This window comes from Pleurodeles waltl, chromosome 2_1 (genome assembly GCF_031143425.1).
Source record: "Pleurodeles waltl isolate 20211129_DDA chromosome 2_1, aPleWal1.hap1.20221129, whole genome shotgun sequence".
In the NCBI taxonomy this organism is placed as follows: domain Eukaryota; kingdom Metazoa; phylum Chordata; class Amphibia; order Caudata; family Salamandridae; genus Pleurodeles; species Pleurodeles waltl.
The window spans coordinates 681,924,651-681,947,932 of record NC_090438.1 but is presented as its reverse complement, the minus strand read 5'-3'; the positions used below and the strand labels follow the sequence as shown (position 1 = coordinate 681,947,932).

The 23,282-nt window shown below is 42.3% G+C and overlaps 1 protein-coding gene across 1 annotated transcript in view; it reads left to right on the top strand.

The window, feature by feature from the left end:
• TWSG1 (twisted gastrulation BMP signaling modulator 1) overlaps positions 1–23,282 on the top strand; it is an 83,755-nt gene that overhangs the window by 5,550 nt on the left and 54,923 nt on the right. Inside the window, exon 2 of the mRNA XM_069216599.1 lies at positions 21,370–21,530. Coding sequence (XP_069072700.1) covers positions 21,408–21,530 — 123 coding nt within the window. The 5' untranslated portion in view covers positions 21,370–21,407. The remainder of the gene's footprint in view (positions 1–21,369; positions 21,531–23,282) is intronic.

The following is a 23,282-nucleotide window of genomic DNA, read 5'->3' as shown; positions in this document are numbered from 1 at the left end:
TTACCTCAGCAAAGCACAACTCTGCATTTTGCTAAGATTAAGGCAATAGAAACAAACGTTCTTGTGATGTTTGGAAGTTCAAGTGTATCCCCAGCTGCTAACACCACTATTGGGTCTCTTGGGCTTCCTGAAGCAGCCCACGTTTCAGTTCTGGTAATAGTTTGCTCTCCAGATGCCTGTACGCTACGGTATAGCTGTGCCTGGTGTAAAAATCATTCCTGTCAAAGTTACATTGAACGCACTGCGTAGTGGTATCTGGGTACATATGTTAAAGCCTATTTGGAGTATAATCTAATTTATATAAATACTTAAAGTGCAATAGTTTGCGCTTGTAATGAAATGCACTAGGTTAGTCTTGACAGGTTTTGCGGTTGGCCGTCCGTTAGAGGTGTATTTGCCACCTTGTCCCATCTTTGCTCTCAACAGCCAAGGTCCCCAGTAAGCTTATCACTGTATAATGTAGTACAGAAAGGAGTTTTGCTGTTGCTTTAATTTATTTTACATTTTTATTAATTTTTGGACAACAAATGTATAATACTAGAGCATAACATGATAGTCGGATGATAATGGGTCTTTGAAGCATGGCCGCTGGTAACAGGGGTGGAGATGGACGGTGACTTGGCTGCCCAGCTTGGTGGAAGATTTCAAGGATGTGGCCCGTGATACAAAAGAGGGGGCGTAAATATTATGAAAATCAATTCCCTGTGTGAGCCCAGTGTCTTGAGTACGATTGGCAGTGAATGCCACTCATAGGGCCTAAACTATTGAGGGGTAATGTGATAGAAGACCCTGTGGAGTTGAGTACCAGTCTTCACGCGAGGGACAGCCAGCCAGCCAATGCTCAGAGCTACCCCACAGTATTGTGAGGCAGCCCTAGATGGTCCTCTAGCTATTGAGAATTACGTGAGCGGAACCGGTATTGCTATTTGAAGGACTGGATGGGGTTCTAGAGGTCTCTGGCTCAGAATCCCTGCAGTCGGGAGGGTCCGTTAGTCTAAAGAGCTGTGCATCCTAGTCTTGGGCTATAAGGTGGCGGTCTAGGCCCTGTATCTCCTCTGCGGAGAGCCTTGGCTTTGGCTTTCGCCCAGCAACATAGCAAGTGGAACCAAGCCTCGGGAGACAGGGGTGCTGGGAGTTTCTACTTCAAGGTTATGGTCCTAAGGGCGACAATAAGGAAGATTGAATAAACACACTACTGTTATTTGTTGATGGGACCTACAGTATAGGCAGAGGGACCCCCATCTGTCAGGACCTTGCCTCCTGTAAATCTGTGACCATCTCAGGCTTGGACAACACTGTGTCCCAGAAGGGGTGCAATTGAGGGCAATCCCATAGCATGTGCTTCATGTCTGCTGCGGTGCTGATGCATCAGTTACAGAGGTTTGTGGCTCCAGTGAATATTGTGGTGATCCTCTGAGGGGAGAGGTCGGCCCTGTGTAATACATAAAACTGAATGAGTTCAAGGCGGGCATTCCGCAAAACCATCCTTGGGTATGGCAACGCTTTAACCCACTCTCTTATTGTGGAGGGTTTGGTTGAACTCTGCTTCCCAGGTATCTCTCACCAGCCTCAGCAAGGTGTATGTCAAAGCCACCAAAGCACTTGAAGCCAGCTTACTGGTCTTCGACAACTGCCCAGCGTATGTAAGGCTTGCAGTAGCTGATGAGTGGCCGGTTCTGTGTCATAGGCGGCCCAGGTATCCCTAAGTCCTCCCTTTAAGGAGACATAGAGGAGAAGTTGCCCCTCATACAGCCCATGTTGTTCCAGCAGGGTTAGGAAAGTGTGCAGTTCACCATTTTGGAATAGGTTTTCCAGAGTGAGGATCCCGGCCTGGTCCCAGGTGTGCAAATCCCGACTTGTCTGAAGGACAAGAATAGGTATCGCAGGTGTGTAGGGAAGAATGTGTTTCATAGCCCTTAAAGCTTTTGTAAAACAGGTAAAGGCCACCCGGAGGAGGGGTGTGTGGCCATGGTTAGGCAAGATCCTGGGATTACTAGTGATAGTAATTCAGTGTGGGTGAGTAGTGGGCCCATCATGCAGGTTTCCTCAAGGAAGCAGTCAGCAAGCCACTAGGAGAGCCACTTCAATTGGGCTGCCATATAGTAATATTCAAAGTTGGGGGCTCAAGGCCTGCGTGGTCTGTCAGGAGCTGCAGTTTTGAGTTAGCCACCCTCCTGCGAGAGTCTTGTCATATTAAATCACCCAGGAGCTTGTGTAGTTCCTGGAAGAACTTCCAGGAGTTGTTGATTAGGAGGTTGGCGAAATAGTACAGGAGGCAAAGAAGCATGACCATCTTGAATACAGTGAAGAGGACAATTACAGATAATGGGAGGAACCACAAAAAGGTCACCTGTGACCAAAGTGACAAGACCTCTGTTGTCAGAGTCCTGTGGAGCAGGTTCTGTACAGATGCAGAGGTAGGGAAAGGGGGTGCGCTCTCACCCAACTTTAGGGAAAATACAAAATTTGTCCCATCAGTCCCAGAGGCTGCACTAAACTTTGTCTTTAGGTCAGCTATGCAGAAGTGATTTTGCGATAAGACCTTGAGATAAAAGAGGACATCAGCCGTGTTTAATGATATTATATGGATTCTGTCAGGCAGAGGGATGCCCCCCCTCTGTGCCACACTATCTAACCAGGTTGCCAGCGTCTCAATCGTTAAAGGAATTAGAACAGGTGAGAGTGGGCAGCCCTGCCTTTTCTTACTGCCCACTGGGATGGATTCGGAGAGAAGGCCCTTGGTCTTGACACTGACTGTAGGATCTGTGTACAACATGCAGACTGGGCAATATTTCCCGACCCAAAGCCAGATTTGGAAAAGATGCGAAAGCGATAATACCAAATGAGGGTATTGAAATGGCTTTTGAAAGTCCAGCACTAGGATAGAAGCTCGGGGCCAGCAACCCTCTGTCGATTTCCATGACTCGGTAAAGTAGTCAGATATTCAAAGTCATCTTCCTGCCTGTCATTAAACCATTTTGGTTTGCGTGTACTAGTCGAGATGGCACTCGCTGGATGTGGGTGGCTGGGATTCTTACTAAGGAATTTGTAATTCATGTTTAGAATAGAGATAGGGTGATACAAGGCAAGGTCGGTGGTGCCTTTCCCTGGTTTCGAGAGTGAGACTATTAAGGCTTTGCACAGGCTAGCCGGAAGGCGCCCACCCTCCAACATGCCTTCATACAAGCCTTCATACAACCTGGTCATTTTAAGGACCCGGAGCCCCTGTACGTCTTACAGAATTTGGTCGGAAGACCATCCGTTGCAGGTAATTTGCTGTCTCTAACCCTGTTAACGCTGCCTTTGCATCCTGAGTGGTGATGGGGTTATCTGGGGCCAAACTTTTCCGGGGTGAGACCAGGGAGTGGGGCTGCCACTGGTAAAGTCTGTATCAAGTCTGATTGCATTCCAGGCAAAGGGTGATACAGAATCCTATAGTAGCTGGTGAAGGTCTCATGTATGGCTTGTTGAGAATTGAGAAGGGTGCCATCTGTACAAAGGATGGATACTGCTTGAGGCTGCTGGTGAACCACGTCAGGAGACAACTGGACTTGTCACCCTCGGCATGTGTGTGGGTCAGGTAGGAGGTATAGTCAAAGCATCAGAGCTACTCCATAAGCTGGAACTTGGTCTCATAGAGCTGGCCCACCAAGGGCCTAATTGTAGGATCCTCGGTTTCCCACCTCTCCATGGTGATGTAGTCGTCTTCAGCCACATCCAGCTCACAGAGTACTATTTTGTACACTTAGGGCACCATACGGATGCAAGTACCGCGAGTAACCACTTTGAAGACCTCCTACGTGGTGGCCACTGAAGAGGATGTGCCATCATTGTTCTCAGGATATTTTAAAAGCTGGTCTAGAATCATGTCTCTGATGGGCAGGTCTTCCAGGGCAGAAGCCTGCAGGCGCCTCTTGGGAACTAGTGGGGGGGTTCCTGCCAAGGCTTAGTATCAAGGGACTGCAGTTGGACAGTTCCCTGCCGAGGAAATCTGGGGAGGCAGTATAGGGACTGAGGGACAAGGAGCAGACAGTCCTGTCCAGTAGGAGTAGAGTTTGATCCTCGGGTTCAGGGGCTGCCAAACATTAGTCAGGGACCATTTTTTAAAGCCAAGAGATGCTGGGCTGTGTGCTTTGGACGTTGTCAGGGCAGAGGGAAGTGGAGGTGGGAGCGGTGGATGGATGGATTTTGTACACAATTAAAATCCTCATCAAGAAGAAATGGTATGTGTGTTCAGCTTGGAGATGAGATTATAATATATGGAAAAATGTTGGCTGATCGGAATTAGGAGCATTAATGCTGCCTGTGATTATAGGGAAGCCATCAAGTTGAGTCTTCAACAGGCAAAATCATCCCTTTGGGTCCGTGTCTGGGACTGAATCCTGAGGGAGTTCCCCGTTTTCACCCAGATTATTATACCACTGGCATTGGCTGAATAGTTGATGGTATAGATCTGGACCCTGTGCTGTTTTTGGAGTTTCATCCCCTTATCCTGTACAATATGGGATTCCTGTAGCAAGGCTATGTGTTACGTTTATTCCCTTCTGTTTAAGATAAGAGTGGATTTGGTCATTTCTCAATAAATCCCTCTCTTCTTTCCCCCTGGAGGTTTGCGGCCTAGAGATCTCCTGAATGGGTTGCATTTTACTGGTTTGGGGCCTCACCATTCTGTCCCCGGAAGCCATTTGACAAGAGAGGGGTGCTTTCACTCTATTATGAAGAGCTCTTGCCAATCGAGCAGTGTGTTCCTTAGCATACGGACTATTATTTGACAGTATTACCCATGCAGTTTCAAATGTGTTTAGGCAAGGGGCTCCATCTGGTCCCACTGCACGTATCCACTACATCCACTCCCCAGCCACTTTACAGAAGCACACCGACTCTTAGGGCATATACGCTACTTCAGCAGATGTCTATTCAGACCCACAGTTATTGGCCTCTCAGAGCTATAGTTCAGTTGTGATTTTTGCATTGCCCAACCATCCCTACTGCTAACAACAAAGGTGGTGTTTAGGCGGGATGGGGAGTGGGTGTTGTTGTTTATCTTTCCATGCTTTCAGACCGGCATTTGTGCAATAGATAATATCTGTGTACAGACAGCTTGAAGTGGGACCCTACTGCTTTGTTTCTTCTCTGCTCACATGGGGGGAGGGGGACATTGCATCCCACAGCAGTGCAGCAGGTTAGCGGGCTGCACTCATGGTGTCTTCTTATTCTCCTCTTTTATCCTCACTCAACCCCACTGTCCTGTTTCTTACCTGTGTAGTGCCCATAAAGGACTTAATCTACCTGACTGGTCGTTCTGCCTGTCCTGGACCTCCCTCTTGAGTGTTTGACTGCGGTTTATAGCCCCTTTATAGCCTGCTGCCTCTTCACTGCAATGTGGGGCAACCCATCTCCCACACCACAAGGCAGGCTGAGTCATTCTGTCTAGACTGCTTAATGCCACACTTCACTTGCCCCTCCGATCTGTGCTTTAACAGTGCCCTCATGTTTGGCGTCATCCTGGGATTTTGATGGTAGGCCAGGCTCCAAGTTGAATCCATTATCATCCTCTGCCAAGGGGATTTGTAATCACCTTTTCCTAATGTCTGCAGCCACAAGGAGTGTTCCACGGTCAGTGAGTGCTATTATTGGTGTTTTTTATTCAGGCTGTCTGCCATAACTGGGATGTTGTCCAGGAGCATCGCAGACGCACATCTCGCTTCGTAGTGCCCCAAGTCATGCCTCCCCAGATGAATTCTAGAATTTAAAGCAAAATCTTAAAACCCCATTGAAAGTTACTGGCCAAAGCCGACTTTTTCCACTATAGTAGATACTCTCCTTACTTCTTGGAATGATCACTGACAACCTGTTCAGTACTTTCTAGTTTGCTTATTGGCTATTACCTTTAGTCTCAATATTCTGAAATGTATGTATTTATTTTATGGAAGCCATCGAGATGGACCTGTCCAAGATAATTTCACCTCCTGCTCCTCATTAGAGCAATTAGTGGCCCAAGGGTTAGTTAAAGGGATCTTCTTTCTTCTCTTTCCATTTTCTTCTCCTTTAGGGGCATAGTGAAGAGCTGTGATAAAGGAAACTGCTTGGAGGCAGATGTAATACTCAAGTCTTGGCATGGTATTAATATTATACACCATTATAGTAAAGCATTGACAAAGCCAATAGGTCTTGCCCATGCAAGACCAATTGGCTTTGACAATATGTTTTAGTCATGTAGTTCACCTCCTTGGTAGCTATTCACCATGAATAAAAGTTAGTGGCGTAAAGGAGAGTGGTGTTGAGTGTTATGGGTTGGCGTAGAGTCGTGGAGTGGTGTAGAGTAGACATGGGTTGCATGGTGGGAAGTTGAGTGTCAAGGAGTGGAGTAGACTGTCATGGAGTGGCATAGATTGTTGAGGAGGGGTGTAGAACAGAGTGGAGTGACGTAGAGGGTGGCATAGAGTGGAGTAGTGTCATGGAGTGTCAGAGTGGTGTGGCGTAGAGTGGGTTAGAGTGGAGTACTGTGTCGTAGAATAGAGTGGAGTAAAGTGGCATGAGTGGCGTAGAGGGAGTTGCATAGTGTTGTGGAGTGGCATAGAGCAGAGTGGAGTAGAATTTAATTTAGTAGAGCGTCAGAGTGGAGTGTTGTAGAATGGAGTGGAGTGATCTAGAGTGCTGTGGCGTAAAGTGGATTGGTTTTGATTATAGTGGCCTATAGTGCATTGGGGTAGAGTAGAGTGGTGTGGAGTGGTGCAGCTTAGGTTGCAGTGGCATAGAGTGTAGTGGCTCAGGGTGGAGTAGTGTGGCAGTGTACAGTGTCATAGAGTAGATTGTTTCATAGTAGAATGAAGTGGTGCAGGGTAAATTGAAGTGGTGCAGTGGCTTAGAGCGCAGTGAAGTGCAGTGGTGCAGAGTGGCATAGAGTGTTACAGAGTAGAGTGCTGTAGAGAGGAGTGGCATAGAGTACAGTGGTGCAGAGTAGAGTGGTGTACAGTGCAGTTGCATATCGTAGGTTGTCTCACAGTAGAGCGGAGTAGAGTGGTGCAAGGTAGAGTGGAGTGGCATAGAGTAATGACTTAGAGTGCACTGGTGTAGAGTGGTGTGGTGCAGAGTAGAATGGAATTGCCTAGACTGGAGTGGTGTAGAGTGATGTGATGCATATTAAAGAAGAGTGCATTGGCATAGGGTAGAATGGTGCATAGTAGAGGTTTAAAGTGGAGTAGAGTGATGTGGTGCACAGTGGATTAGAGTGGCATAGAGTGCAGTGGCGCAGAGTGCAGCGCCACAGAGTGCAATGGCTCAGAGTGACGCAGCGTTCAGTGGCAGAGTGTAGTGTTGCAGAGTAGAGTGTCTTAGAGTGCAGTGACGTAGAGTGCAGTGGCATAGAGTAGATTGTTTCAGGGTAGAGTTAAGCAGTGGTGTAGATCAGTGGCTTAAAGTAGATTGGCGTAGAGTGCAAAGGTGTAGAGTGGAGTGGTGCAGAGTAGAGTGTCGGAGAATGCAGTGATGCAGAGTAGACTGTTGTAGAGTGCTGTGGTACAGAGTAGAGTGACGTAGAGAGCAGTGGCATAGACTGCAGTGGTGCAAAGCAGAACAGAATGGCGTAGAATGCAGTGACATAGAGAACAATGGTGTAGGATGTAGTGGTATAGAGTGCAATGGCTCAGTGTTGCAAAGTAGAGTACAGTGGCACAGAGTTCAGGGTTGCAGAGTAGATTGGCATAGAGCATAGTGGTGAAGAGTGCATTGGTTTTGAGTAAAGTGGTGTGGAGTGGATTGCATAGGTGTACTAGTTAGAGTAAAATGCAGTGGTGTAGAGTGGCACAGAGGGGAGTGGCGCAAAGTTGATTGTTTTCAGAGTAGAGTGAAGTGGCGCATGTTGGAGTGGTGCAGGGTAGAGTGCAGTAGTGCAGAGGGGATTAGAGTGGCTCATAGTAAATGGCATAGAGTGCACTGGCTTAGAGTGGAGTGGCACAGAGTAGAGTGCATTAGTGTAGAGTGCAGTGACATAGAGTTTAGGGTTGTGGCGTGGAGTTCCAAAGAGTTAAGTGGTTCATTGTAGTTGAAAATGGGGTAGAGTGCATGGATTGAAGTGGCGTAGAGTAAAGTACAGTGATGCAATGTAGAGTGGTGCAGAGGCGTGTAGTGGTGCAGAGTGGAGTGAAGTATGCATGGTGTGGTAGCTCACATCCATTGCAGACAAATGCATCTTCAATTGAAATTGCCAATTACGCTTGCACAGACATATAGTTATACTAATAAAGGTATACAGCGCCCCATAACTGTAATGTGTGGAAATGTCATCTCCCAGTGTATTGTACTGATTTGTTTTGATGGCATTAAAATATTTGTTTCCACCAAACTTCAGAGTTGTCAGAATTACCCCCGTTGCCAGCATGATTGTCACCGATATCCTCACTTTGAAGTCAGAAGAAGAAAAGTAAACACCAAGCTCCTTTGGAAGACCAAGCCTGATATTTGACCTCTGTCTTTGAATGCACAGCAGACATGACAAGATAAGAACAAGATTTAAAGGTCTGTTTACAGAAAGGAAGCACTCGGAAGGATACTGTAAATAAGCTTTGGTCAACAGAAGGGATAAACTGAAGCTGGACAGCCTAAAACAAATAAAGCCAGCAAATAGAAATCAAGACAATGTGAGTTACAAACCACAAAGCCTGTGGTAAGCAACAGGATACATTTCCAGGGAAGCTTTCAGAATGTCCCTGAGATGTCATTAGCAAATTCAACCTAAAAAGGAGATCGGAATCTTCTAAAAAAAAAAAAGAAAACAAAAAATTATAGTCCAATTGCACGTTTAGATGTCACCGGGAAGATTCTTGCTAAATGTTTACTAAATCATTTACTAAATCATTTAAGGGCTAATTACAACTTTTGTGGATGGGATACTCCAACACCAATTTGATGGATATCCCGCCTGCCCTTTTACAAGTTAATTAGGATATAATGGAACTTGTAATACAGAGGACGGGATATCCGTCACGTTTGTGACAGAGTAACCCATCCATCAAGGTGGTAACCAGGCCCTTAGTGTCTTGGGTGAATGCTGCCTAGATTTTGCCTATTGAAGAGTCAGGCTTTTGCAAGGCTTGTTGCACAATAGTCAACATTGTGTCCTTGTGCATGCTGAGTGAAAAGTATGTCACAGTGTGGAAAATGAAGACAGAGAGTTGATTTTAGTAGTGCTTTTGATTCTGTAGACCGATTGACACTGTGGCGTAGACTTGTGAAACTCTGCAATCCGATGTGCCCCTTGATCGTTCGTCATTTACATTATTGGTTAAAAGTACTTTTGGGCAATGGTAACGAAAAGTCTGATAAAATTCCTCTAAACAACGGTTTCAAACAAGGTTGTATATTAGCCCCTTTGTTATTTTCTCTATGTCTGATTTTCCATCTATGTTAAGCCAGAGTTTTACAGAACCTCCAAAATTGGATCTAGGGAGGATTCATCTTTGTATGCTGATGACTTGGTATTAATGGCTCTAGATGCAACTTGACATTTTAGCTTCCTTTCCACATGCACATAATTGTTCAGTCAATGAGAGGAACACTAAAATTATGATACTGGGAGTTAGAGGTGTTAAATCTCCCAGGTCTTGGTTTTTTTGATGGGGATAACTAGAGGTGGTAAAAGAATATCCATACTCAGGGCCTGATTACGACGTTGGAGGAGGGGATTACTCTTTCACAAACGTGACGGAAACCCCATCCGCTGTATTACCAGTTCCGTAGGATATAATGGAAAATGAGTGCCATAGGATATAATGGAACTTGTAAACTGACTCTGGATTGGTCTTGGTCTTCTTTAGAGTCCATCTGGACTCCTTCATTTCACCGCTGTTGTTTAACTTGTTTAAGGAGGCACCATGGGATGTAATGGTTACTTGTTTCGGTTTTGTGTGTTTATTTTTCTGTCTCCCCTCAGAGACATCCAGTACCTGTGGAATTGCCTTCAGGTGATAGAGGACTTGGTGGCCAGTACTGCTGTAAGCTAAGACCTTCCAATACTGACTACCTTCTGACAGCAGGATGTTTGTTCATGCCCACCTTGGCTTGTCGAAATTGCCCACTTAGGAACCAGTGTTAGCTAGCCAGGGATGGTTTTTAGATCAAAGGCTACCAGACAGCACATCTGGCATATTGGCTTTGCGAATGCTTGTTTAGGCTTCATTATATTCTCCAGACTGAGTCTGAAGACCCATGTCTAGGTCTCATATTCATCTGATTCCTGGAAGCTTATGCTTCTGACTTGCATTAAGGATTACGATCTTGTCTTATTTAACTTGAAGTGTGTAAATGAAGTACTAGCTGCCTCCCTTTATTCTGTCTTCTTCCCTTTAAGGAAGTTCTGCACGCTGCACTTGTTTGTGCCATGACCTAGGTGGTACAGTTTGATCACAGTATACATTAATTAATCCTTGATGCCCAATTGCAGTTTATGGTTGCGCTCCTTTCTTTATGTTTTTAAGAGGGCAGGGAACAGAAATTGACTAAAAGGTGGAATTTTCTGAGAGTGGGGATGTCCAGCTTCAAAAAAGAAAACAATTCTTATTTTTTTATTTACTGACCTGGCTGCCCCGGTTTTAAATTCTCTACTTTCTACACTGTGTTTGGAGCTCTATTTGTCGCCTCCACAAAGGCTTACAACTTATGTTTTTGATGTTTGATTCTTTCTGTTATTTGTTTGATTTGATTTTTCTTGGTTATATTTGTAATTGGATGGCTCTGTGGGTGAATCTTGCTAGTTTATAAAAGCTTCAATAACAGCTTTACTATACGGAAGAACCAAAATTCTCTTCAAAGGACTTTTCCTACCATGCTCCACTAGTGTCTCTAAATCTCAATTTCAGAATTGTTTTTCTTGCTAAACCTGCTTGGGCTATGTGTCTCTTTGGTCCTTCAGAATTGGTGGAATTTTATCCAGGGGCATTGGAATTCCTTGGGCAGGGCACTCCCGTTCACTCACCTTTCCTCCTACTCTTGTTCCCCTCCACTTTATAAATCCAGATTCCATGGAGCTCCTCTTGGAGAGCAGAAAATACTCAGGGGAACAGAGATGGCAATGCTTTTGTAATTTCTGTTGGTTTGCACTAGTAATGCAGAAAACGCATTCCTGTTCAGGAAATTTTAGCCCTAGGATATTCTCCAATGTAAAGCATGACCAGGAGCAAGAAAGCATAAAACGTTAAAAAAAAAAAAAGGGGGGGGGGGCAAATAGAGTGTGACTGATGGAAAGGTAAAGATTGCAAAGGAAGGAAGAGTGAAAGATAACCGTATAAAGAAGTAGAGATATTTGGTTTGGGGGACAAAGGAGCAGAAAAGGGGAAATGGGAAGAACAGTGGAATTGCACTTCTGTCCAGAGAAGTCTTTGGTTGTTGCAGGGCCTTGATATACCTAGTAATTTTTATGGCCACCAGTGTAACTGACATTGAGTGCATGACATTTTAGGACTGGCAGGAGTGCGGATCATATATCCTACAAAAGGATCAGGGATTGCACCTCTCCTGACAAATGTTGAATTTATGACAAGGTTCACTTGTTTCCGACATTTGCCCATCTGCTCTTTATTTCCTTCTTTCTCTCCTTATGCTGTGTATTAATTTGTACATAAATATTCTATTCTCGCTTCAGAAAACCTTTTAAGGCAGGGCAGAGCACAATAGGGATGAAAGGAGAATCTATTAATGTGAGAATGGTGTGCGCGTGCCTGGCCTTATTTGGCCTTTGCTAATTCATTTATAAGGGGACGCGTTAGAAGTTCGATGGACCTTTTTGACTCCGCTGATAGTGTTCCACCATGGACACAAACTTTACTCATGACATAACCATCGACAACACAACTTGGTTTAACAAATCATTACCAGAAACTTTGAATCAGTAAACTTAACACACCATTGCCCATGTGACCATGAATAACCACACCTTTTGGTAAAGTTAGAAAGTTTATTTCCCTATATTAAAAATTTTAATATCACGTAAATTAATCTTAAAACCAAATGATAAACATACACGATCGGCACAGGCTGACCAAAGCGGTGAAAAAAATCCCAATCTAACCAAAGCACTTATCATTAAACATTCAAGAGTTACAGTACAAATTAATAACAACAGTAACTGAACAATAGAAATGGCATGCACCTGGACTCAACAGGCGACTAAAATCAATCCTTTGTTAATGACATTTATTTAAACATGGACACACTAACTAACCCTCTAATTCGATTGGCATGTTTGGGCTCTCATGCAAAAGAAAAATTTGACAAAGTTAATTTGGAAAACATCTTGCTGTTGCTCTAAAAATAGTGGTTGGTAACTAGAAGAAAAGAACAAAATCTATAACAAAGACAATTTCATTTTGTTATACCTCTCCAAATGGATCAGCAAGTAAAGACTTCTTCGTCAGTGGGGCATCCGTCTAGTCAGCGTCGGCAGGGGAAAGTGAAGGGGATTGGCTCAACCACAATTGAGCTTTAAAATTAACTGAACCAACTTAAAAAGGGCATCAAACTAAGGCAACATAATCAATAACATTAACAACAGCAATAACTACACGGTGAGGCTAAAAACTAGGAACTGCGCTGCGCCTGGTAAGAGCAGTCAGGATAAGTTAAATCCACAAAGTAATTTCTCATGCTGTCATTGGTCAGAACATTGTGTGTTCACAGTGGAACCAATACACATTCATTCTTAAATGTGTGATATAATTAGACAGTCTTTCACACGTCGATGATTGGCTCCTCTTCTCTTGTTCCCATCACCAGTTTTGCCAGGTAACCTTTTAGTTGCAATCATAACTCCAGTCAGTGAAACCATTGTAGTATCCTGGGAACTTCAGCTTCTCATGCATCAAAGATAAAAATGTATCTGTAGCTAGTACAACGCATTACAGCAGACAGTTCTCACAAGAAAGTTTGACATCACCTAGTTTAATGTTGCAACATTACAAATCTATTTGGTCAGCACAGTGTGAACAAAGAACAAGTGTAAATTCTGCTGATACAGAAAACATTTACAAACATTTATTTATGCCATGAAGCTTAACATGAGGCCTTGTCGACTAGGCCCATCATTTCACAATTACTCTCTGCCTAGTAAAAGGAAGCAAATACATTTAATTAACACATTAGTATGGTCCACTATTACATTTAATTCTATCTGTGCATTTTATTTCTAGACAGTTAATATTATTTCTTTATTAGTGTCATACACATTATGGTTGCTACTTAGGAGGGCACATTTTCCAAAACACTAGATTTCTCTATATTAGTATAATTTATGTCAAGTCTTAGTTACTAATTAATGCAGATGTATTATTAATTAATTCAGCTTTCACAATAGCACTAATTTCGACAAGATGCATAATGGTGTAAACATTTAAAGTTGGGGACAGGCGCTTACTTGGCAGATGGTTGCAGAGCTCAGATACTCCATCTTATAAAAGGAACTGGTTATCTGAGGGGATAACAAGGCTTTGAGGTACATAGACATGCGACTAAACGGTTTGTTCTTCCACCCAGAAATATTATTTTCTGTCTAGAGGTGAAACATGCAAGGAGAGAAGAAAACACCAGCAAATATTTTAGACTTGGAAGTTGGCTAATGGCATGATGTAGAACCTAGCTCTTTTAAGTACTACCCCAGTAAGTTTTGTACCTAGACCTGGGGGACTTTTGAGTCTCCAAACTCCCTCACATTTGCAAGATTCCGTCTCAGCTGGGGCATGGCACCAGGACATTATGCGGACTTGCCTTGAAATAGGGTTGGTCGGAGTTTGGCAGGCATGAAGAAGGCATTTGGTGATAAGCTGTGCTTTGTATTGGCTTATTAAGGATTTCACATGATAGGGCAAATTGATGATTCATACGAGTTAGTCTAAATCTGATTTTAAAAAAAGAAAAAAAAGAAAAATCCCACCAGACACTCGTGCATCTTCTTGAGACATTTTGTTTCCAGTCCCATGAAAGAGATAATCTGCTGCCAAGTTGGTTTGTGCCTCTGGAGCAGTGAATCAGTTGTCCTACTCTAGTAGCCCTCAGCCAGACCGTGTGGCCTTGCCACTCCCCCAGTTTCCTCATTCAGGTAAGATGGGTGTGGTCAGCGGCATGATCACATGTGAGGGCGAGAAGGGAGGAACGGAACTGTGTACAATACCTCGCTTGATGCACCACATTGTATTAAACTCTGGGTTAGCTGATTGAAGGTTTTTCAATTAAACCACCATAATTGGTGAGACATATAGTGAAGAAAAATGTATAAGCATTTCTGGAAAGGGTTGAACCAGCATATAGTTAGAAACTCATCTACAGAGAATTTCCAAACAAGTTCTATTTCAGTTTCACAGAGAGATTCTGCATTACACATAACCTAGGTAAACAAGTACATGATTTTAGTTTCCACTCTATCACTATGTCACAGAATGGGAGGAAGTTAGACATTTTAAAGGGAAGGCCTTCATGCTATGTTTTGTTGCTATTTTCCTGTCTAACCTGAAACTTTTTGATTTTCGAAATATTCAGCTTATAAAAATTCTTTAAACAGTGTTTAAGTTGGATCACTATTTTTATGTCACTGAACCCCTACAACATCTATGACAGACAAGTAAATATGAACGGGGAAGCTCTCTCCATGAGACCTCATTCTGCATTCTTCTGAATGTATCTTTTTTTATTACGCTAGATATTTTAATAGGCGTTTAAATATCCCTGAAGTTTTATAGCTTGAAAAAATGCGTATCCTTGTCCCCAATGGATGGACTAGTACAAAATAATTTTGAGATAAGGTCAATTTTGAGCAACATTTAAAAAAAAAAAAGTATAATTTAGGACTTCTGTTCTGCTTTCCATCTTATCTCATAACCGAGCTTACAGAACCTCTCTGGAATGCACTTCTGAGTTTAAAGAAGACATTTATTGTTATTAATTCCCCACCCACAAGTGACGAAATTAGTAGATTGGAAGCACACGTTCAAAAGTAGTCGCAGCAATGAAAGCAAAATATATCAAAGTACTTCTCAGTTGCAATGTACACAGCAAATATAGGTGATTGTATTATAGCATAACTTCAAAGCAAAGCATAAAAGTCAAAATTCATCACTGTAGGGCCTATAGCTCAGCTTCATCTTTCTGGGGTCTGCAAGTTGATGACTCCGGTCAACTGCGAGAAAGAGATTCTCTACCCAAACGGGAAACAGGCAACTGACGTCTAGTTCCTGTCTGAAGTCAAGCAGATTTAATCTACCTCACCGTAGCCCAGAGTCATCCTTAAAAGCAAACTCAGTGTGAGAGCCGAAGAACCTTGGAAAGAGGCCAATTCTCCTGAGCTCCCCGTTCTCAGACTGGATTGCGAGGTAAACACCAAATCTACATGCTCTTATCAGCTAAGGTCTGGTGTGAAGAAAACAGCTTGGTCCAATTTGTGGAAAAACAAAGCTTATCTGCAATGTCTCAACTGCAATGTCTAATCCCACGTTAAAGCCAATAGGCAGCTAACCTAAATATCAAATGTCATGTCAAAGCCAAATAGGAAGCTAAACTGAATACAGAATGTAATGGCTAATGCCATGTCAAAGCCAATGGGCAGCTAAACTGAATACAGAATGTAATTGCTAATGCCATGTTAAAGCCAATAGGCAGCTAAACTGAACACAACATGTAATGTGCTACTGGTGAACATTGAGCAACTAATATGCGCAGTGGTGAAACACAAAGTCATTGGTCAAACACAATTAATAGCATTACATTCCACCCTATGACCAATGAATTTTTGTTTCACATACCTCTTATTTCAAACAAAAACATCAACACAAAAAACATTATAAGCAAATCAGATTTGAATGATAAAAGCAATCACTGTAAAGCAATGGAAGTTGATTAACATATTGATCTCATAACCTTTCTCATCAGATACATCTACACAGAAAAGACTGAAACTTATATACTCTGACTGGGATAATAACTGATTGAACAGTGTCTCTAAAACAGCAATTTGATGTAGCATGAGTTCTACTCATGTAAAGGTGCACGGTCCACCTGAAAGGTTTGCAGGAATGTAAGTGAAAGTCTGAGTTCCACACGAAAAAACACAGACAGTTAACTGTTAAGGTTGCTTAGTTCCAGTGGAAGAACGTAATCAAACAAGTTGAACTTGAACTGAAGGTGCCATTTGAGCAAAATGGATCCTTGGTGCTTGTACTTTACTCCAGTCAGGTTCAGGTTGGGGGTTCGGTCCCTTCCCCGACCCCACACGCACACACCCGAAGGGAGACCACACAGCACACTCATGGTCAGTGGCGAAACGTGGTAGGATCTGCAAAAGAAAAAAGTATGACTTTTATTGCAAATAACATTTGTCATCTGAAATGTGCCCTTCCTCTTCGTTTCCCTGTTTTATAATCAGCAGGACGTTTTTAGGGCCCTTTGTTATGATTTCTGCAGGTTCTGGAGGGTCATTTGGGGATTCAACCCACACCTTGGCACTGAGGTTTTTATCTGCTGCACCACAGCTTCCCTTTCTTTGCACTGTCAGAAGGGCTGGGGCAGACTCCTTCTTTGCCAAACCTCCATTCACTGCATTTTTGACAAGTTGGGCCATTCTGTCTCCAATTTGTATGAATGAATCAGATTATTTTCTAGTTATCAGCATAATTTTGATTTCTCCTAGGTAATCTGCAGCAATCACTCCCCCTAAAACCTGATCAATTTGCCATATCTGTCCTGGTATCTTTTCTCTCCCCAACTGCTCTGTGACTGTTTGTGGGACAGATTGCTCTTGTGCGTGCTGCACAGTTTTATTTTCAGATTTAGGGGAATGTGCATCTCTCTCATCTCTGCCCACCTGTAAGTGGCTTTTTCTCCCAGCTGTCCACATTTCTGGTGCACCCACTTAGCCATCCCCACGAAGTCAGAATTCTGGGTGTACACTTCAGACTCTGAATTTTTCTCTTTAACATCTGCAAGGGAATTGAACCAGTTATGTACAAGCCATGTGGAAAACCAAACGGCTAAACCATTGGCAGTGAACCAAGAATCAGTGTAAAAATGACATATCTCAAGCAGCTCTTGCTTTAAAGTCTGACACACATTGTACAACGCTGTTCCTTCTCCTGTGCTAGAAAACAGCTCTTCAGTCAATGAATCATCAGTCAAACAAACATGCTTTTTATCCCCAGGGGACACAAAATCAAATGGTGCACTCAATTTCACTGGTGACTCTTTTACTTGTGGTACTCCCTGCACCCTCTCCTCATCCTGAAAAGGGGCATGTAACCCCTGTTCATGTAGGGCTGCAGTGACTCTAGCCCTGTCTTGCATGTACCAGATCCAGTGTATGATACTAGCTTCCTGTGCCTGTCCTAAACTGTGAGATTTAGGTGAACTCATCCCCCACTGCATGCTTGATATTTCAGTTTCCATACTCCAAAGTTCCAGGGGCACTCTTGTCTTCCCCTGTTCCTGATTTACATGTAAGTCAGTGTTTCCCTCTTGCACTGCGCAGAAACCTAAAGTCTGAATTATTTAATTTGCCAAATTAAAAGCGCGCAGCTGCTTATATTTTTTCCTAGTGACTTTATACCAAAGTGTTAAGATTTCACTCAGATGAGGGCTATACTGTTTCCAAAAATCAAACCAGCTCCTGAAACTCGGTGTCTCTTGCTTTGTGCAAATAGTAAGAATCTTTTGTTTTACTTGTGCCAGTAACTGCACATTTTGCGACGGTACTACTGCCATGTCCGAATTAATTTTTCTTTGCAGAAGCGGTCTGTAAATAACATTCTGAGCTCTGTTCTCAGTGTTATCAGTTAAGGAATGCACTTCAACTGCCAAAAACTGAGGGGTATTTTGTTCCATGCCCGGCTCACACTGAGGCTCAGGCTGGCTCACAACTGTCTTAACCCCCTCATTACTGGAATGGGAAAAGCCAGATTCTTCTTAAACAGCAGTTTTATAGATTTTAGCATTATCTTGCATTAATGTGTTCTGGCTAATTCGCTCACGTAAATTCTTATTTTCATGTTCTAACTGCCTATATCCTTCCTGCATTTTTCTGTATGCAGATAAAAGTATCCAAACCCTTCTGTCAAAAACAAAAGGAACATCATTTCTTTCAAAAGGCACATTTTCTAAATATGCTTTATCACAGCAAGAAAACATGTTTCTCACAGCACCATCAGGCAGTTTAACTTCACATGCATTTTCAAACATGGTCTGCTGTGCTTCTGTAATTCTCTAAACAAAAAAAAAAACAATTACACTTTTAAATTGTGCACTAAGAAATCTCCAATTTCCCGACTCTGAAAACTGATGACTAAGCCAAAATGTTCTGCTTTCCCTCTTATCTCATAACCAAGCTTACAGAACCTCTCTGGAATGCACTTCTGAGTTTAAAGAAGACATTTATTGTTATTAATTCCCCACCCACAAGTTCCTGAGAGATGAAATTAGTAGTTTGGAAGCACACGTTCAAAAGTAGTCGCAGCAATGAAAGCAAAATATATCAAAGTACTTCTCGGTTGCAATGTACACAGCAAATATAGGTGATTATATTATAGCATAACTTCAAAGCAAAGCATAAAAGTCAAAATTCATCACTGTAGGGCCTATAGCTCAGCTTCATCTTTCTGGGGTCTGCAAGTTGATGAGAAAGAGATTCTCTACCCAAACGGGAAACAGGCAACTGACGTCTAGTTCCTGTCTGAAGTCAAGCAGATTTAATCTACCTCACTGTAGCCCAGAGTCATCCTTAAAAGCAAGCTCAGTGTGAGAGCCGAAGAACCTTGGAGAGAGGCCAATTCTCCGGAGCTCCCCGTTCTCAGACTGGATTGCGAGGTAAACACAAAATCTACATGCTCTTATCAGCTAAGGTCTGGTGTGAAGAAAACAGCTTGGTCCATCTTGTGGAAAAACACAACTTGGAAAAACACAGCTCATCTGCAATGTCTCAACTGCAATGTCTAACTCCACATTAAAGCCAATAGGCAGCTAACCTAAATATCAAATGTCATGTCAAAGCCAATAGGCAGCTAAACTGATTACAGAATGTAATGGCTAATGCCATGTCAAAGCCAATAGGCAGCTAAACTGAATACAGAATGTAATTGCTAATGCCATGTCAAAGCCAATAGGCAGCTAAACTGAACACAACATATAATGTGCTACTGGTGAACATTGAGCAACTAATATGCGCAGTGGTGAAACAAAGTCATTGGTCAAACACAATTATAGCATCACAACTTCTCAACAAAGTGGTTGGCATAAATGTATTTTTTTGTTGTAAATATACATTTATTGGTGAAAAATATCAAAATACATTGTAAAAAAAATGCACGTTTCGTGTATTCTTTGACACTCCTCGAACCCATTTTGCAGATGGAGTGAAAGCTGTATGGGGCCTGACCACACCCAAAGTTTTGTCTATGTGCTGGCATTGTGCAAGAAAGTATAATTTTTTTTAAAACTGACTGATCCAAGCCTCATAGTTAAACAATACATGATTCATTCAAGTGTAAGCAATAACTACACTCGTGCCTTTAATGTGTTGCAAAAATAATAAACAGATAAGTGAAATAATTTTGCGATGCTGTAACTCCTAATAACTATATTAAAAAGCCCGAAGAATGCCAGCGGATATGTACTGAATTACTTGCTTTAGGTCGCCAGCTGCATCCTCTTAAATTAAGAATTTTTTAGAATATAAATAGAATATTTGTGAGTATCCTTAGGCTGCCTTGCCGCCTTGTTGAAGTACAAGCACTTATGTTGGGGGATACCACATATTGAGGTGTAGTGCTTTATATGGTGGGTTCAACGAACTTTACAAACAAAATAGTCAGTTTTTATTGTTGGTAACAACACTTTACAAATGAAAATATGTATGTTGAATAGTAAGTATGTTGACAGTTTATTCATTAGTAATAGGAAGACCGTTTTGTTAACCTCCTCAGAAAAATTTGAAATGTTGAGTATTTGAATCACATTCTGCACCCTTCCGTGGATATTACGTTCTCTACTAATATATTTAGCTCATTGTGTGTGTGAGTGTGTGTGTCTGTATGTGTTTGTGTGTGTGAGTGAATCAGAGTTGGGTGGGAATGTAGCTGCAGTCTAATTTAAAACTTATATTTGTCCTTTCATGCTTTTGACTGTGAGCACTTCTGGTCTAATGTAGACTTTTAGTCCCATTGATAACCAGACTTCTGACACCTTATGGTAAATCAATGTTTTTATAGTCATAATTCTGTTTATCTAATGCATTCCCATGCAAGAGCCTGCCCCATGTCTCTGCGCAGTCTGAAGCTACAAAGGCCTTAACTTTGCTAGCTGTGAGCACTGCCTGTCCTGCGCACAGGATGCCGTGTACACAAAGATCACTATCCTGTTAGTGTGTCGTTCAAAAATGCCTGCATGTACTGAAGAGGGTGCCTGCTGCATCAGAGTCTGTGTGACCTACAGCCCAGCTCTAGCAATACTTGTATCTTTAGTGATGGTGACAAAGCAAAAGGGTATTTCTCTGTTGAGGGGGCCTTGGGCTCGGCGGTCAAGCTAGGGATGGGCAGTAGTTAATTACTTGGATGCAGTTCTAGAAGTGTGGATGTAGCCGTGTAACCCAGCATTCACACAAAAGGGTTCATAGGCAGTTCACTTCAAAGCAGTTCTTAATTTGTATCCGTGGTTGTAGGTGACCACCAACAGTGATGTATGTGGACAGGGACTTGTTTTTCATCATCCGTCGTGGGCCCAGAACAGGAAAGCAAAAGGCAGAAAAGGAATAAAGAAAGAGGAGGATTTAGGAAGGAAAACAGCAACAAAGGGATAAATCAGTGAAGAAAAAGAACAGGCAAGAATGAGATGGAGACAGGACGTTTAGGGTGGTGGAAGAAAGAGGCATAAAATGGAATGAAGACGAGGTAGTCTTAGTATCAATCCCTTTAGTCGGCAGAACCAGTGACGGGCATCTAAGAAACCCCTACCCCACCCTCTCACTAGACACCCCCCCCCCCACACACTTAAAAAAAAAAAACACTTCTGTTAAGAAGGATCCCCTTTTGATGCATTTACTGCAGGATTGACAGTGTAATTTTTATTGTTATAAAGAATGTATCCTTCTCCTGCAATGAGATTTGATCAGAATGGTGTAGAGAACTATCTGGTCAGAATCCATAAAAGACTTTTGAGTAATTTTGCTAAAATGTGGCCAACTTTACATACAAATTTGTAGCAGTATGCAGGGCAGACCTCAAGACCTCCAAGAGTCATACAGCTTCTTGAAGTTGATAAAGTAACAAAACATCAGACATGCTTGGAGAAAGCATCAAGAGCTTGAAATAGTCCAGTTCCAATTAATCTTATCTCAAATTTATTTTTCAGCTGTTGAAAGTTGGTTAAGTTGACCAAGGCCATAGATCATGAGGCCACTCTACTTTGTGCTTCTCACTACTGCTGTCCTGCTGAGCTTCACTTGGATCTTGCCAACACTGGGCTGCAACAAAGCTCTTTGTGCTAGTGACGTCAGCAAGTGCCTCATTCAGGTATGCTTGTGCTCTGTGTTGTTTTGCTAGTCATTCTATAAATGAACAACAACAATGCATTTTTCATCAAAGTGGAATAAACAACCTCTGTAATTTTATTTAAAGGCCATGCGTCTCTGCTTCAGGTACACATCATGTTGTTCTCCAGGAATTTTTGTATGCCTCACCCTTTAAGCATGAAATTATTTCTGTGTTTAGAATGTACTTGGACCCCCTAAAATTTATTTTCAACTGGATTCTGTTTTAAGGAACACAAAACAGCATTTATAGTTTCAGTAACTGTGTGTGGAAAAAAAAAAGTGTGTGAGCAAATGACTATTATTTTAACAGAGCAAACAAATGGCATAAGTTGACTGAGCTTTACGTTGAACACTCCAATCATGGACCCACATGATGTACTTTTCAAAGTGCTAGTGAAGATAATGGCCATTGGAGTTGTACAGGTTCTACCAAAGCGGTGCTTAACTGATTGGTCAGTTGATCCACTTTTTTCTAACTTGTGTGTTTGGCAGTGTCACACAATTTATCCATAATATATTGGAAACAACTCATACGTTTGGCATTCAGAAAGCCTTTGACTAAAATGAGTGGTACATTCTGTTCTACGTACCTTTAAAAATGGAGTTTGACGAGTAGATTATCTATTTTATATTTAATTTTATTATTTTAGGACCCCCCCCCCCCAAGCCAGTAGCACAACAGCTTTTACTTAGAAGTTTCAAAATTACTTAGGAATAATTGATAAGGTTACTTTACTCCCCAAACCTTTTTTCTATGGGGTAAAAGCACCTGGCTACATAATAAGAAAAGTTTCCACCAGGGGAAACACCAAGTTATCATTTCCGCATACGTGTATAATATGCTGATCTACATTAACAACGCAGAGGTAAATTTACCGCAACTGCTGAAAGTAACCATGAATGTAGACACATTTTCCCTGTTATTACTGTAGTAGACATAATCATAGCCATTTCCCACTTATAAACTGCTCTGTAAGCTTCTCACAAAACTCCAGTGCACACCACTGAAATAATTGTATAGCTGAGTGTACTGACCACTCGAGCAGTGCACCCATACATTTTTGAGTTTCTGACATAGATCACTATTGAAGTGGATGAGCAGTGAAATTCCTAGTCACCCTTGTGCACGTTGGTGACCCCATCATATCTTTCCTGGTCGTCTCTGGTATGGTCTGAGGTTTATTTTCAAGTTATTTTGGAGACTTAAGAGATGGGGATTTTATGGTCCAGTTCCACTTAGTTTGAATCTCTGGTGGCATAGGCACAGGCATCATTATTTTTTGTGTTCTCTTGACACAAACCACACACCGCCCCACACACTGCACGCTGCCACACACAACTCACACATAAAATTGCCACTGACCCATCTAGTGGCTTTAGGTGTCTCTCTATTGGGGCACGCCTTGTATCTAAAGGAAATTACTGTTGTATTTACAGTGAGTGATATATAATTTCTGCAAGTTGTAGAAATGCACTTTCCTCCGTTCTTGTGGGCACTAGTAAATGTGTATGCTATAGAGGTTGAAATGCATGCAAACTATGTGAAAGATGTATATTATTGTAATTTGCTAATACTTGGCTAACTCCCTAAGCCTGTAAGAACACACACTATACAACTGTAGTGCTGTTGTTTTTATAATGCATTTTCATTCAATACCATGCTGTACTTTGCAATGTCGTCTTTCACTCTACTCGTGTCTTATGTATTGATCGTTCACATATAAAGTATGTT